The 15,098-nt window shown below is 43.3% G+C and overlaps 1 protein-coding gene across 2 annotated transcripts in view; it reads right to left on the bottom strand.

The window, feature by feature from the left end:
* The window catches only part of cdh13 (cadherin 13, H-cadherin (heart)), a 433,392-nt gene extending 419,318 nt beyond the window's left edge, over positions 1-14,074 (bottom strand). For both annotated transcript variants that reach the window (XM_020056601.2, XM_010894024.3), the window contains exon 1: positions 13,913-14,074. Coding sequence is in view for 1 of the 2 variants with exons in the window: in XM_010894024.3 (XP_010892326.1) it covers positions 13,913-13,957 (45 nt within the window). In the remaining variant the exon portion in view is untranslated. The remainder of the gene's footprint in view (positions 1-13,912) is intronic.
* Positions 14,075-15,098: the final 1,024 nt, after the last annotated feature.

Here is a 15,098-nt window from a genome sequence, read left to right as displayed (position 1 = left end):
GATACATGCCGTTTCAGTGTAGATGTTAGTTTGAGCGGTGGGTCTAGATACATGCCGTTTCAGTGTAGATGTTAGTTTGAGAGGTGGGTCTAGATACATGCCGTTCCAGTGTAGATGTCAGTTTGAGCGGTGGGTCTAGATACATGCTGTTCCAGTGTAGATGTCAGTTTGAGCGGTGGGTCTAGATACATGCCGTTCCAGTGTAGATGTTAGTTTGAGCGGTGGGTCTAGATACATGCCGTTTCAGTGTAGATGTTAGTTTGAGAGGTGGGTCTAGATACATGCCGTTCCAGTGTAGATGTCAGTTTGAGCGGTGGGTCTAGATACATGCTGTTCCAGTGTAGATGTCAGTTTGAGCGGTGGGTCTAGATACATGCCGTTCCAGTGTAGATGTCAGTTTGAGCGGTGGGTCTAGATACATGCTGTTCCAGTGTAGATGTCAGTTTGAGCGGTGGGTCTAGATACATGCTGTTCCAGTGTAGATGTCAGTTTGAGCGGTGGGTCTAGATACATGCTGTTCCAGTGTAGATGTCAGTTTGAGCGGTGGGTCTAGATACATGGTTGACGTTGATTGAGGCTGAGCTGCTGACCCTTGCTGTCCTTTGAGGGAGCTGGCCGTGTGGTGGCATGCAAGGGAGGGATGCAGCTGTTAGTCAGACACTACATGCTCATTATGATCCCTTTAATAACATGCCCTGGGGTGTAAAGAGAGAACACTGCTACAGGAGGGGGTCTTTCCACGAAGCAGCCGAGCAGAGCCACGCCAGCCGCCACGGCCCAGAGAGGTCAGAAACGGTGGGGAGGGGAAGGGAGGGTGACGTGAGGAGAGGAGAGGTACGTGAAGCAAGATGCTCATCTGATCACAGTGGATTTTAATAAGGGCAGTATTGGGGCTATGATTTAAACACTGTCGTTAAAAGTGGAGGGATCTTTCAGCTTGATTTTTTGATGTGGAAAATGACACTGGCAACAGGCCAAAGTTAAGAGAGGACTGAAAGCTTCAAATTAAAGTAAGCACAGAATGTGGAGTAGCTTATAGGTAGCATACAAATTATTTAAAGAGGAGCTTGAAGGAGATACTCCAAAGCTGAAAACAGGTTCAAAGGCAAACCTTCTATAATTTAGGGGTTTCAGGTAAAGTGGTTAGAGCATCTGACCAGTGACAGAAAGGTTGTTCGATCAAATCCCTGCGCTGACACTGTGAAATTGTTGTAATTATGTCCCTGAGCATGGGCTTAAAAAACAATTGTTCCCAGATTCTTGCTATGAATGAAAATGTGTCATCACTCAACCTACCTGGTGAAATATGAGTAGAAGAAACATTAGCTAAACATTAGCTACAGTCAGTAGATGACCCCTATGGTGATTACCGGCAGTACATTTTCAACCGTGGTAGGGCTTAACAGAAAGTCCACCCTGCTGTCTGCTCGGTGCTTAGTGAGTCATGGGGACGGCCAGCCATGTGCCTGATGGTCTGAGCACACTATGTACTGAAGGTTAACATCCACAGTGTTTGGCACTTGGCTCTCTGTTTGTCTGTGTAAAATACTCTGGGCAGTGTGCGTGACATTTACATTAGGAAATCATTGAGTGAATGATGAACAGGATATTTCCTCCAGTGCAACGCATACCTTCTCTTCGGATTCCATCAGGACTGTGACGCACCAAATGATCACCTGTCATTTCGGCTCTCTCACAAAGGGATACAGCTGACCCGCAAAACATGAGTTGACTTTTGACATCCATACGGACGCGCATACACGCGCACGGGCACACGTCATCGGGGATGATTAAGCGGCAATTTGTGTGTCCGTGGGTAAGCATGCGTGAAGATATTCCGGTGTGTGTGTGTGCGTGTGTGTGTGTGTAGAAGCAGGGAGCTCCAGAGAGGTTTGACAGATCCTCAGTGTAACGCACTGATAACCAGCCACCGGTGCGGCTCAGAAAAAGAAAGCGGTCCACCGTATGTGGGTTCACTGCAGCAGAAGATTTTGTCCACCAAGGCGTGCAGGGCGGGGAGAGGATGTGACAGCCAAGACATGAAATCCTAATGAAAATCTAATTCAGTTCAATGATTCCAGGGGGAAATTTAGACTACTCACTGAAACTCCCCCATTGATATGGAGCCAGACAATGACAGGTGGTTGAAGGTAAATGTCCAGTCAAATGAGCAGGCATATCTGTTTGATAGAGTGATAATGTGGGCCCAGTAGCTTTACTAGAGCTTTACCAAAATGTTGGCTGTTTTTCAATTAATAATGAGTAGAACCAAAATTGGGTGAATTATTTAGATTCATCAGTTTTTTTGTGAGGTTAAAGCACTCACTGTCTAGATAGGAATCTAATAATTCATGAGAAAAACTGTGGAACAAATTAACTTGGAAATTGGTCTTTAGGGAGTTGTCATTTCATTAGGTAAATAATCTCCAAATCCATTTCCAAAAAGTTGGGATGCTGTGTAAAATGCCAATAAAATGTGGGCACGTCTCTGTGTTTCCATGCCTGCATGTCCATTAATCTGAATTCTGTCTGTGTGTCTGAATGTCTGGGTGTCTAATTGTCTGAATGTCTGTGTGACTGAATGTCTGATTGTCTGAATGTCTGATTGTCTGAATGTCTGTGTGTCTGAATGTCTGTGTGTCTGAATGTCTGCGTGACTGAATGTCTGTGTGTCTGAATGTCTGGGTGTCTAATTGTCTGAATGTCTGTGTGACTGAATGTCTGTGTGTCTGAATGTCTGGGTGTCTAATTGTCTGAATGTCTGTGTGACTGAATGTCTGTGTGACTGAATGTCTGTGTGTCTGAGTGACTGAATGTCTGTGTGACTGAATGTCTGCGTGTCTGAATGTCTGTGTGACTGAATGTCTGTGTGACTGAATGTCTGTGTGACTGAATGTCTGTGTGACTGAATGTCTGCGTGTCTGAATGTCTGTGTGACTGAATGTCTGTGTGACTGAATGTCTGTGTGACTGAATGTCTGTGTGTCTGAATGTCTGTGTGTCTGAATGTCTGTGTGACTGAATGTCTGTGTGACTGAATGTCTGTGTGTCTGAATGCCTGCGTGTCTGAATGTCTGTGTGACTGAATGTCTGTGTGACTGAATGTCTGTGTGTCTGAATGCCTGTGTGACTGAATGTCTGTGTGTCTGAATGCCTGCGTGTCTGAATGTCTGTGTGACTGAATGTCTGTGTGACTGAATGTCTGTGTGACTGAATGTCTGTGTGTCTGAATGCCTGCGTGTCTGAATGTCTGTGTGACTGAATGTCTGTGTGACTGAATGTCTGTGTGACTGAATGTCTGCGTGTCTGAATATCTGTGTGACTGAATGTCTGCGTGTCTGAATGTCTGTGTGACTGGAGAACAGGAGTTAAGTGACCAACGACCCTGGACCATTAAGATGTGACTAAAATATTTGAGCACAGAGCATTCAGGGGAGGGCACAGGCAGATGTTACAGCAGACGCTGCGGGCCGACCTGCCTCACCTCACCCAGCATCCACTGAGCAGAGCCCAAGCTACTGCAGTTTAATTAAACATCTAGGACAGCAGGAGAATTCCTGCCTGGATTCACCCACGATACCCAACACTGTTCTTAACTCAACAGGATATCAATCCAGCAGACTTCTGCAAATGTCTTAGCTAGTTCCCAAAGACTTGGGGTATGGTGAGAACTATTTGGCTCTTTAAGGCTGTGGTTATACCTGTCAACAACATCAATGTCTTTACATTTATATTGTAGTCAATAATAGTTGTTGATTAAGATGAGATGCGTGAGGCAATGATTCATTTGTATCGCTGTGACATTAATAATTCATTTCTATTGTGGATTTGCTGTTTCAAGTAGAGTGACACGAGAACTCTTATGGGACACCCGGCATTGGTTGGATGTTGGAATGAAAAAACGAGAGTTGAGAACATAGATTAAGATAAACACCAGCCACCCGGCAAATGTAAATGTATCTGTCCTGTAATGTCCTGGCACGACAGGCCTGCTGTGCAAGTGGAATCTAATGCCCTCTCTCCCTCATTTGAAACATGGACACCTGTTTGTTATTATTACCCTCAGCTGTGTTCCTCATCATTGTCCCGATTTTAATTCCTCCTTCCCTAGTGTTTCCTGCTGGTCATTATTTGGTTTTCACACCAATGTTTCTCTGTTAGGATCCCCATTAGCTAATGCCATAACAACAGTTAGTCTTCCTGGGGTCCGACGCAGAAATCATATGTTTAACATACAATGTTATACAATTCTATACATTTGTGGAACACATTACTTACTTAAAAAACACAAAGAGAAAGAAAGAAAAAGAAAAACAAGACCAATCTCCTAAGTGTAGGTGGTAAGTGATATCCTAGACTAGCCTGGCTGGTCAAGTGTTTGCTTCAGAAGTACACGATTTGGACAGAAAACTTCTGTGGTTTCTTGTCATTTAGGAAATTCCAGAAGATAATCTGAATACTTAATTGTAATCTGTTTACTACAGGAAGCCATGATTGATTTCTGTGCATTTGAATAACATTTCTGCACATTGAACAATGGTGGGCCAACCTAGCTGCTTGAGTTTTTTTCAGGTCTTTCTTACCTGTGGATGACCAAATTACAGGACAATACTCAAGGTGCGACAGAACTAAAGCCTGTAATACTTGGTTCAGTGTGCTACACGTAGATGTTACATACCTAGAACATATCCTGGTAACAGCAAAGCAGCACTGAAATCCAACATTCCCACCCCCAGCAGACTCCTGTCATCCATTCTCTTCAGCCAATCATCACTCAGTGTAACGTTAGTTTCTATTTGTTGTGTAGTTTTTGTTGGTGTAGGCAAATCTGTCAATACATTAGGTGGGTAGCTTAAAACCTTTCAAACATACAAGAACACAACTTTTTTTATCGCCAAAACACTTACAAATCTCCTATACAACACCAACACAACACCATCTACGAACAACTAATATATACTAATATTCCTCAAATCTCATACTCAAAGCAAGATAGGCGCATGCAAGCAGAACAAGAATACATTTCTCAGAACCATGCCTGTAGTCATTGTTGCCAGGTGGGGAGGTTACCTGCCCAACAAGGCTTTTTTACTGACAGTGTGTGGTCAAAAATGGACGAGCTAAATTGTGTTTGGGCTAGTAGAAAAAGACCCTGCCATACATTCTCTGCACACTGTCTATGTTGTAAGATAAAGCATTTCCAGGGCTGTTTTGAATGATCAAGCTGTTTTTTTTGGGGGGGGGGGGGGGTGTTGATAGCAAGATTTAGCATGCAACCACGCAGGTTAATGTGGCTAATCGGTCAAATAAGGAATATACCCATATGATGGCAATGGGAAAAATATAGGCAACTGAACACACAGCAGATGTCGAAAAAATTCTCAGTAGTGGTAGAATGTATAAATGCATAATCAGTGTAATGTTAATGTCACGTGTGTGTGTGTGTGTGTGTAACAGCGAGGGGCAGCAGAGCGTATGTGAGAGAGAGAGAGGGTGTGTGTCATGGGGTGGGTGTCAAGTCTTTTCGGACAACTACACTTTTTTTTTTTTTGCATTTATTCCCCAAATGACTGTATATGCAGATCATCATGATTCTAATCCTGCAAAATCTAGACGTTTGGATTTGCTCTGTGTGTCTGCATGAAGTAAAAGTCTGTGCGTTAAAATGAGTAAAGGAGTATCCAGGACAGGTGTTTGAATAGTGTATCGTAAAATAAGACACATCACACCGTATCTCAGCAACATTAGAAAGGTCATACATGGAATCCTTACCCAGTGTATTGATACCATATCATATCGCTGTCATGCCTATGGTTTACGTCCCTATTCAATTAGCAGACGCTCTTATCCAGAGTGACTTAGTGAATTCATCTAAATACAGCTAGCTGTGACCACCACACAATCTAGTGGTACACAACCAAGTACACCTTCCTGAATAAGGAGCTATCAGCAGAGTCAGTATAAAACAACACAAATCACTAGCAAACAGGTTAAAAAAAGGCTACAGTGGGGTGGAATGGGGACGGGCCTCTGTTGCCCTAGCTTGAAGGAAATATTTGTTCCACCGTTGGACACAGAAGAGCTTTGGCTGGACTTGAACGGAACAGCTCACTAAGTAATGATCAGAAAATTAACAAAGGAAGCAAGCATATACATTAGGCGCTAGTAATGTTTAATGAGATTCTGTGGATTGTCACTGAATGCACCACTAGGTTGCCACAGCTACTAAATACAGATGAGTTACACATTTTGTTGTTTGCATTAAACTTGCATAATTTAACAATGAACCGTAAAGTATTTGTGTATTTTTGGAAGATTACCTTTAATAGACAATTGTCTATAAAGAACAGGTCAAATTTGATGATCATTACTAGCTCTACATTTTTATCTGAACACTTGCCCAACCATCATCTACCCACAGAACAGTAGCATCCTTTCCCCTAAATAGTTATGTAAAGCTGCTTACTAAAATGCACTGGGATTTCTGTACACCAATCATAGCTTCTCTTCTACTTCAATGGGATAATAATGGCTTCTTTAGAGTATTCGAGAAAGATAAGTCTTTGTTCTTAGGAGTATACAGGCTACAGACAACTGAAATGAGCTGTTTTTATGTGTCAGAAAAGACATGACAATTCAAAATTCCAAATTGCCTAATTTGTTACTATCACAATGTAGCAGTATTTATCAAAGTGACTGTCACACAATCTTCAAAGGAATGTTCTGCCTCCTTCATGTTTGATGGTATGTAATTACAAGATGCTATATTATGGATGCGATACTAAACATCAAACACTGTTAACTGGGTTACAAAGCAAAGTTTATGGTGCATGATATGGCTCAATTCAGTGGTAACACAATGATAAGGGGACTCCAGTTGTTCACCTTTATATGTATGCAAAAACAAACGCCATTGATTGTAAAGGTTAAACCACACGACCCTACGCACAATGACTTGTGTACCTTCAACAATACAAAAACAGATTTTCTTGATGAACATAAATACATTTTATAACAGAATGACAATAAATCTTCCTCTACGTTGCTGATTGATCTATAAATGGAAAAACAACTCGTCACAAAATTACCTAATGGGTCCCTGATCTATAAACAAAAACATAATTATTGATAGGTAATTTGTTAATATGGATCTATCCATAGTAGGCACACAAAGGTATAGAAATACAATATTACCCATGTTTGGGTTCTATTCAACTAATTAAACTATTATTCAAGTAGTACTGATACTGTTAGTGCTTGAGGCGACACAGGTGCAGTCTGCCCATTAGACCAGTGTGCCACCTCCTATTCTATAATTGAATGAATGCATGAAGTTGGCTACTTCAGAGCAAGGTGATTGAGATATGATTGTATATATCCATCCTAAAAGATCTAAAGCACATGCAGAGAATTCAAATCTTCTTACGTTGGTGGAAAGCATAGGCTAGCAAAACAAATGTCACATAGTTATGAGCTGTTATAGACTTATGTGACTACTATACTGTGACGTCTTGACTACTATACTGAGACTACTATGAATATGACTAGAATGAAACGTTTTAATCATTAAATAAATCATGTGTTATGGATAAAACACAAATGCCAGGTTTTTATTTTAATATCATGTAGTCACAGGACAATAGTCAGTAGTACCTACAGAACATACAGAAATACTGTATTTAAAGTTAAATATACATTTTATGTGGGTAATTATGATAGATTTAAGCTTTTCCTGGTCACCTTTTCCTCCTGTTTTTCTTGAAATCAAAGCCTTTGCCTATTCCTAATTGCAGAATGGAAAAGGGGAGTAAAATGCATATACGCCTGCCTTTTATTTTAAATATAGACAGCTTTTGTTTGATCAATTAATTCTCCCCAATGAACTTCTGATGGTCAAGGGTCCTTTAAAGTGGAAATGGCCTGTGGTCTGAGAAGGTCATTGGCAATAAAATAACTTTTAATTTCACCATCATCTCAGACCACATTAGATTGCCTCCACTCAGTCAAGATGCACAGCTAAACCCTTAAAGGAGGACATTAATTCCATCTAAAGAAATTCAATTGAACTCCCAGCTTCCTGTCAAAGGCACTCATCCCACCACATGCTGACATCAAAAGCAATAAAAGGGAAAAGCAATTCTAATTGACTGCAAGCGACCTTCTTGGTCACCAATATATTGCTTTGTTTGCTTTATCTACTTCCTAGTCCTCTGAAAGCAACTCAATTCAAATGGCCAAATTCACAAGTTTCTTCTTAAATCTCCTTTGGCAAAGCATTCTGAAAAACTAATACATCAAATCATATTACTTGGTATTTATGCTAGATCTGAATAGTTTTTGTCTCAATCTCCCTCGCAATAGGATATCTTGCCCCATGTCGCCATCTATGAGGCCAGGAGAGGTACTGCAGGTGTCAGGTGGACACAGACCATGATTGATTCCTGCTGTCCCAGATGTGACATTTGCTCTGACAATCTAATGTGGATTACAGGGAATGAAAGGCAACAGGCAGACCAGCAGGCAGAGCGAGGGGGAAGAGCAGGAGACAGAGGTGAAACACGTCCACCCCTCGGTGAAGGCAGCCACGGCCTCCCATGTCTCCACTGGTTACCACCTTCTCTCTGAGCCGGGAGGACGGCAGGGAAAAGAAACAATGGGCTACTTCCCTTTGGCTTGTTACAAGAGACTCCTGTACTGTACTGCTCAGGCACATTTCAAAATGGACAGAGAGTTCAGTCCCTCAGAGACTGGCTGGGGATTGTAAATGAAATCACAGGCACAGAGGCAGGAAAGAAGGGAAGTAAAAAGGTGAGTATGTAAAATGTTTGCTCCAGTGAAACTGCAGCAATCAGCAGGGGTTCACGCGCGTGCGCATGTGTGTGTGTGTGTGTGTGCGTGCGAGCCCACAAGTTTTTTCCATGCGTGCATGAAGCAGACAGCCATTACCGTCACAGACACAGTCTGCTGGCTGGACTGGCTATGGCTCCCGCAAAGCCTGCTGTGAAGACATGGTGAACACAGCACCCACTAACCAGCCCCCCCGCCACTCCCTCCCTCTCCCCCAACACATTCACCGCGCACTGACGGGTCACTGCCAACTTAGTCACACAGACCCACGTGCAAACAGCAGCTCCTACTAGTACAGCAGGATGGAACTGTCACACACAGAGGAAAACTGGAACACAGACTTACAGTGAGCACACGCTCTGTCCCCCCAAAGACCCAAATTAAAACCATAATGTGTTTGTGTGCATCCCTGATGGAAAGTCTTCGGGCTCTGGTGTTGGTGAGAGTGAATGGGAGTCGTGCAAAACAGAGACGAGAGCGTGAGAACTCGCGCGTACGTGTTTGAACTGTGAGAGAGCGAGTTTGGGATGGATACAGGGAGAGGGCTTTCTGCTAGCAGTGCTGGATGCTCTGGCCCTGTTTGTTTTCCGTTCCTACTGACCTCAGTCATTCAAACTTTATCCATCTGCATTTCCCTTATCGGAACGGAGTAAAGGCATACAAACAGACTGAATAGAATGGCCAGATTGCGGACATGAATGGGAACCATTCTGTTTTTGATGCATTTTCAGAATCCAGATAACTGTGGAAAACCTTGGCCCTGAGGATCCAGAACCCCCTGGATGTGTAGCTCCTCCCCTGACGGGCGGATGATGAGATGGAGACGATGCAGCAACAGGACGATGACCACCCCTCAATGTCACTATGCTCTGGTGACAGTGTATATGTTAGAGAGAGATAGAGAGCTACAACACCAGAGAGAGAATGTGTGTGAATATATACAATTGCATGTATGCACATGACATGAAGACAGAGCTCTGTCTCTGTGGGTACGTTTTTACTATAATCACATTTGTTTCCTGGCTAGGAACATGGCCGATCCTCGAGTCCTACCATTCAGTCCTCTCACACTCCATCCAAGATAGCTAAATTGCTTTGCTGCAGGCGGAGACGATATAGATGGTTCACTTTACCCTCAAGGTCAACCCCTCTGTGAAAAGAGTTAAGACTTGGCTTGACCTTACAGTCCATTAACGTGAACCGCAGAACCAAAATCACCAAGGGAGAGCGCTGGAGATCTGTGTTTGTGAGCGTGAGCAGTTTTAACTCCGCCAAACCTTCAAAATTACACCTGCACCCAAATAAGCTCTTGCCTTTTTCCACTAGATCGCTGGAGAGCAAGACATTTAACACACCTTCACCCGCCAAAAGCTACTGTCTGCATTGTCCAAACTCATCCATAACGCCAGGTGTCCTGGGATCGAGCCTCCAGACCTGTGTGCTTTTGTCAGAGGGCAAAGCGATGAGGAGCAGCCTTCCATAATGATGTGACGACAAGCTGTTTTGGTTTTCATCTGTAACCCAGAGCCGCTCAGAGCCAAGGACTGAGAGAACTGTAGTTAGGAGGAGCGTCAGGTGCATCCAACGCAGCTCTCAGCTGACCCCTCACAAAGCCAAGTCAGAGAGAGAGAGGAGAGACAGACATCTCTGTGATGGCCATCAATACTAATGACTGGTTCTCCTCATTACTGTCATTATCACCTGACCTCTACTGGCCTTTCTGCACTCCTTCACCAGATACACAGAACAAATAGAAATACGAAGCTCTTCAAAACATTAAACGCCAGAAAAAGAACTTGGTGAGGAATGTGGTCCAGCCTACTCTGTATCCAAAACGTCTCCCGAACGTTAAGGTTCAATGTGGAAGTAGGCTAAAGGGGCAATTAAAGGCATGGCTGGGGATTAAGTGTGCGTGTGTGCGCGTGCGTGTGCGTGCGTGCGTTTGTGTGTGCAAGGGAGGGATGAGTTTGTACTTTGCGGCTTAGCTACGCTTGATTAAATCACAGCAAATCAAAATTGTGTGCATTTTGAATTGTGGCAGTGATGTGAGCTTAATAAGATCAGAGCAAATAAAATGTTTGTGTGCATCTTGAATTTTGGCAGTGATGTTAGTGTCTGTGTGAGTGTCTGTGTGTGTGTCTGTGTGTGTGTGTCTGTGTGTGTGTGTGTGTCTGTGTGTGTGTCTGTGTATGTGTCTAGTCCCCTATCCCTGCACCTGTTGCTGCAGTTTTAAACGGAGTTCATATGCGGCCATCGCTGTGTTCCTTCTCTCTGATACTGGTGGAATCAGTGGAGTGAGCTGTGGAAGAGGAGAGGGTCGCTCACGAGTGCCCTCCTCTCTGCCTGTCAGTAATCAGGCACTACGGAAAATACTTGCTCTCCCAATCCACCCTGAACCCTCACTTTAACACTCCCATGGACACAATGACCTCAGAGGACCCTGACACCACCCCCCGTCACAGTCACACTGCTGGGCAGCTTAGAAGAGACTTTTACCGTCCGTTGACCATAAACATCCAGAGCAGCATATCTATCTCAGCAGCCTTGCTCACTGACTCGGTCACAGGTGAATTTAAGCCTGGATAGTTCGAATTGTAAGGAAGATAGAGTCTGATCACTTTCTTTACCATTATTTTACTTTTTTTCCCCATCCCTAAACCCACCTGCTAGTGTTTTGAGGAAAGTTGGATAAATTATAAAAGTGCACAAAATACTGAAAAACAGAAGCCAGCTACACAACACTGCTTCAGAGAGAGGAAGAAAAAGATGAGGGAGTCAGAGATAGAGAAAGAAATATGGCCACCTGCACCTCCTGGCTGTGCTCTGAATCCTGTCTGAGGCTCTCAACTGCTTAGCATTTCATTTAGAATACAGGGATTTATGGTGGTGGGGGGGGGGGGGGCACAGCAGCAGCTTATTCTAGATGCACCCTAACCAGTCTCCCTGCTATAAATAAGAGTGGTTCACTTGATCACACACGGAGTGTACAATAATACACTGATATTGACCTGTGCTTAAGCGTAACATGCGATGTTTCCCATGAGTGAACCAACAGAACAGGTTAAAGCCGGAAGAGTATGGATTTGTGTTGTGTTGTTTACATGACCCGATGATTACAAACACCTGTCCTATGAAATCCATTACAAGCAGGTGATTGAAACGTTGGTAAAAAATATGCATGATTGCGTCAGAGCTTTTAGAGTGCGCAACTCATGCTTTCCTTACAAAATATTGTGATAGCATCAGAGGGCGGCCTGATTCCCTTGACGTCAACATATACCCGGGCGACTCGGCGTTAAGTCAGTCTCAGCAAATGCAGCAACAGTTAACTTTTTTTTCTCTTTCTGTTATATACGAAGCAGCAAGCACCCTATTAACTCATTTTTTTTCGATCTAACAATTCAGGTTTGCGTCTGCCAGCTTAAACAGACAATTGCAACCATCAACTCAGCACTGTGCAGGTGGGTGGGTGGCTAAGTCGGATCGGAGTGCCTTGACACAGTCGCACCTCTCAATCTTTCGCTGACACACCCAGCTACTGTCCTATCAATACACCCGTTTGTCCATTCTAGGTGGTTATTTGGACATGCCAGTTTGACAATGTACGCATGTCAAGTCTGCAGGAATGGATTAGGTTTATTTCAGTCAGTGGAGACAGCTGTCTTTATGAGACTTGCTGACATCTAGATGTTGACCGGTTCTCAATATCAACACCCATTAGGCGTTAGCTTATGAGTTATACAGAATGTATCCACCCTGAGCACACTCTCTAACTGCTGCTAACTAGACAATATGTACATTAAGACACGTCTCCGCGAAATACAAAAGTTATTTTACGTAAATGGGATTTCTTAAGTTTTAGTAGCATTCATAATTCACGCTGTTTCTGCAAATTCGTAATATACGTTTTGTAGCGCGTTGTTCTCATGTTCCCTAACGGAGCGTAGGCCTATCATAACAGCTGGTCACAGATATTGTGTCCCTATTATGTTGCACATCCCGCTGAGGCCAGGTTGATACACTTGCTGGCTCCTTTGGATGACTGATTTAACCGAATACTTTGTTGTATTTATTAGTTGTTTTGTATGCGTTATTGGTCAGGAAAGTGCTGAAGGACAAAGAGGGGAAAACTACAGCTGAAAGACCCGTAGGCCAAACCCAAACCCACTGCAGCAGTATGACACGAGTACGTGAGCAGCGGCCCAGACCGCTGGGCCACCCTCGAGGACGCGCGAATCCTTCCGTCCACACGCTACTCTACCAGCGCGACCCACGTAACCAATCTGAGCAACTGGAGGCCAACAAACTACCAAGGTTATGAAATTTGGTAGCCTTGTAGTCTTGCTTAGATGTGTCAATACCAATCTGCTATTTTATGCTTACAACTCTATGTCAACGGCAATAGGGAAGAGAAAAAATCTTCAAGTAATTGCGTAAATGGCATCCCAAGTGCAACGCCACTCTGCCTTGTTATTCAAGTTAGACGCTGACTGTTTCAGTGATGCTATGTGATCCTCCCAGAGAGCTCAGATCTGCTTGGCTTGTGAATCCTCCCCTCACCGTTCGTTCACCCACATGAACACAGAGCCAAAGAATCGCTCAACTTGGTAGCTGAGTGGAATATAGATGTGGCTGTAGACAAGAGTTTGGCCGTGATTTGAACATAGCTCCACACATTAGACTACCCCATTCCCAGTAGCTCTACACATTAGCCTATCCCATTCTCATCTCAGGTCGCTGAAATGTGAACGGCATCCGTAAACCGATTGACTGCAGAGTAATGCTTTCCAAACAACCAGGTACCTTATATGCGACAATGTAAAACATTGGCAGCAGACTATGAGCCTATTTCAACCGTCTTCCAATTATCTCTTTTATGGTATTAACTAAATATTTAACCGTTATGAAATCATCCAGCCACGCAATATAGGCTTAATTTCGTTTCATTTGTTTTAATTTAAGTTTAATTCAATCTATGTAGACAATCATGTGGCACGTTATCAGAATTGTTCATTAACAGCTCCGGGTGAGATCTATGCAATGTCACATAAAACGCGTCTGCTTACCTGTGAGAAGAGGAACGCAACGAGGATGCGAATGCCAATCTCCATGGTCACAAATATTTGGGAATAAAATTCAAAACAAGGTACAGGTCTGACCAGCTCTGCTCATAATTCCAGAGTCGAACTGCCAGTGCAAGAGTAGGAAAGAGCTTGCCGCGAGCTGCCAACTTCCCAAATAGAACTGCAGCCTCATCAGCAAAGCATTGGGTAGAGGCGCAGAGACCACAACCAATAGATTTATAGGGGTGGATTTGATACCCGGCGAAACCTGATGTATCTGTATGAATTTGGAAAGGTTCAGATTTTTATTATATATGGAGAATAATTAGCTAATATGGATCGACACACGCGTTATGTTTCAATATCCAACATTTTAGTTTATATACGTATTTGTTTTGTTTTAGATTTGTAAGTAATAGTGTAGCATGCCTGCACAACGATATAGGCATTATTGACATATCTTAGTGATGTTTAAAAAGGGAGCCAGATAAGTCTTAAATATTAACAGGAAATGTGTTTGGAATGCATTGTTTCATAAAACAACGTTATTTAAGAAGTGCTGGCGGAGCCGCGCATTATTTCTTATACTCATCTCACTTTAATGTGTAATTTCATTTCTAAATGTAGATGTTTGACAGTCCATCAGTAGCGTAATTTTATTCAATCCGTCTACGCGCCAAACTACCATGCCCTGGGGCATATATTTTTCCGAGTGCGCGAGACGTGACCGTGGCAGCGGAGAGATGCGTTTGGGTTGAAAATACTGTCTTTAAACGCTATTTACCGGGAGCCCACCAGGGAAATCCTGGTTGTCGTGGCCCCACCTCACTTTAGTAGATCGAAACATTTCAGTTCAGAAAATTATGACCTGGCACACAGCATATTTTTCGTCTCGGAAAAAAATATGTATTTTGGTGGCTCTACGACTTCTGCTCTCTTCAGGGGCTTCGGGTTAAAACGAATTTGCTATGGTAGCAAGTGTCCCAAATCTGTCTTTCTGTCACTATCTACTGTCACTGTCTGTCTTGTTGTCGGTCTTTCTGTCTGCCTCTTTATTTCTTCCCTTGTCTGTCGTTCAATCACACATGCATACACGACCGACGTAGCGCAGTTTCTCCCTCCCGCAGGTTTGGACGGACAGACAGATATAAAGATAGATACATGAATAGACTGACGTTAACAAGACACA

Source organism: Esox lucius, chromosome 19, assembly GCF_011004845.1.
Source record: "Esox lucius isolate fEsoLuc1 chromosome 19, fEsoLuc1.pri, whole genome shotgun sequence".
Classification (NCBI taxonomy): domain Eukaryota; kingdom Metazoa; phylum Chordata; class Actinopteri; order Esociformes; family Esocidae; genus Esox; species Esox lucius.
Note: the sequence above shows the minus strand (reverse complement) of the source record. Positions and strands in the feature narration are given on the sequence as shown.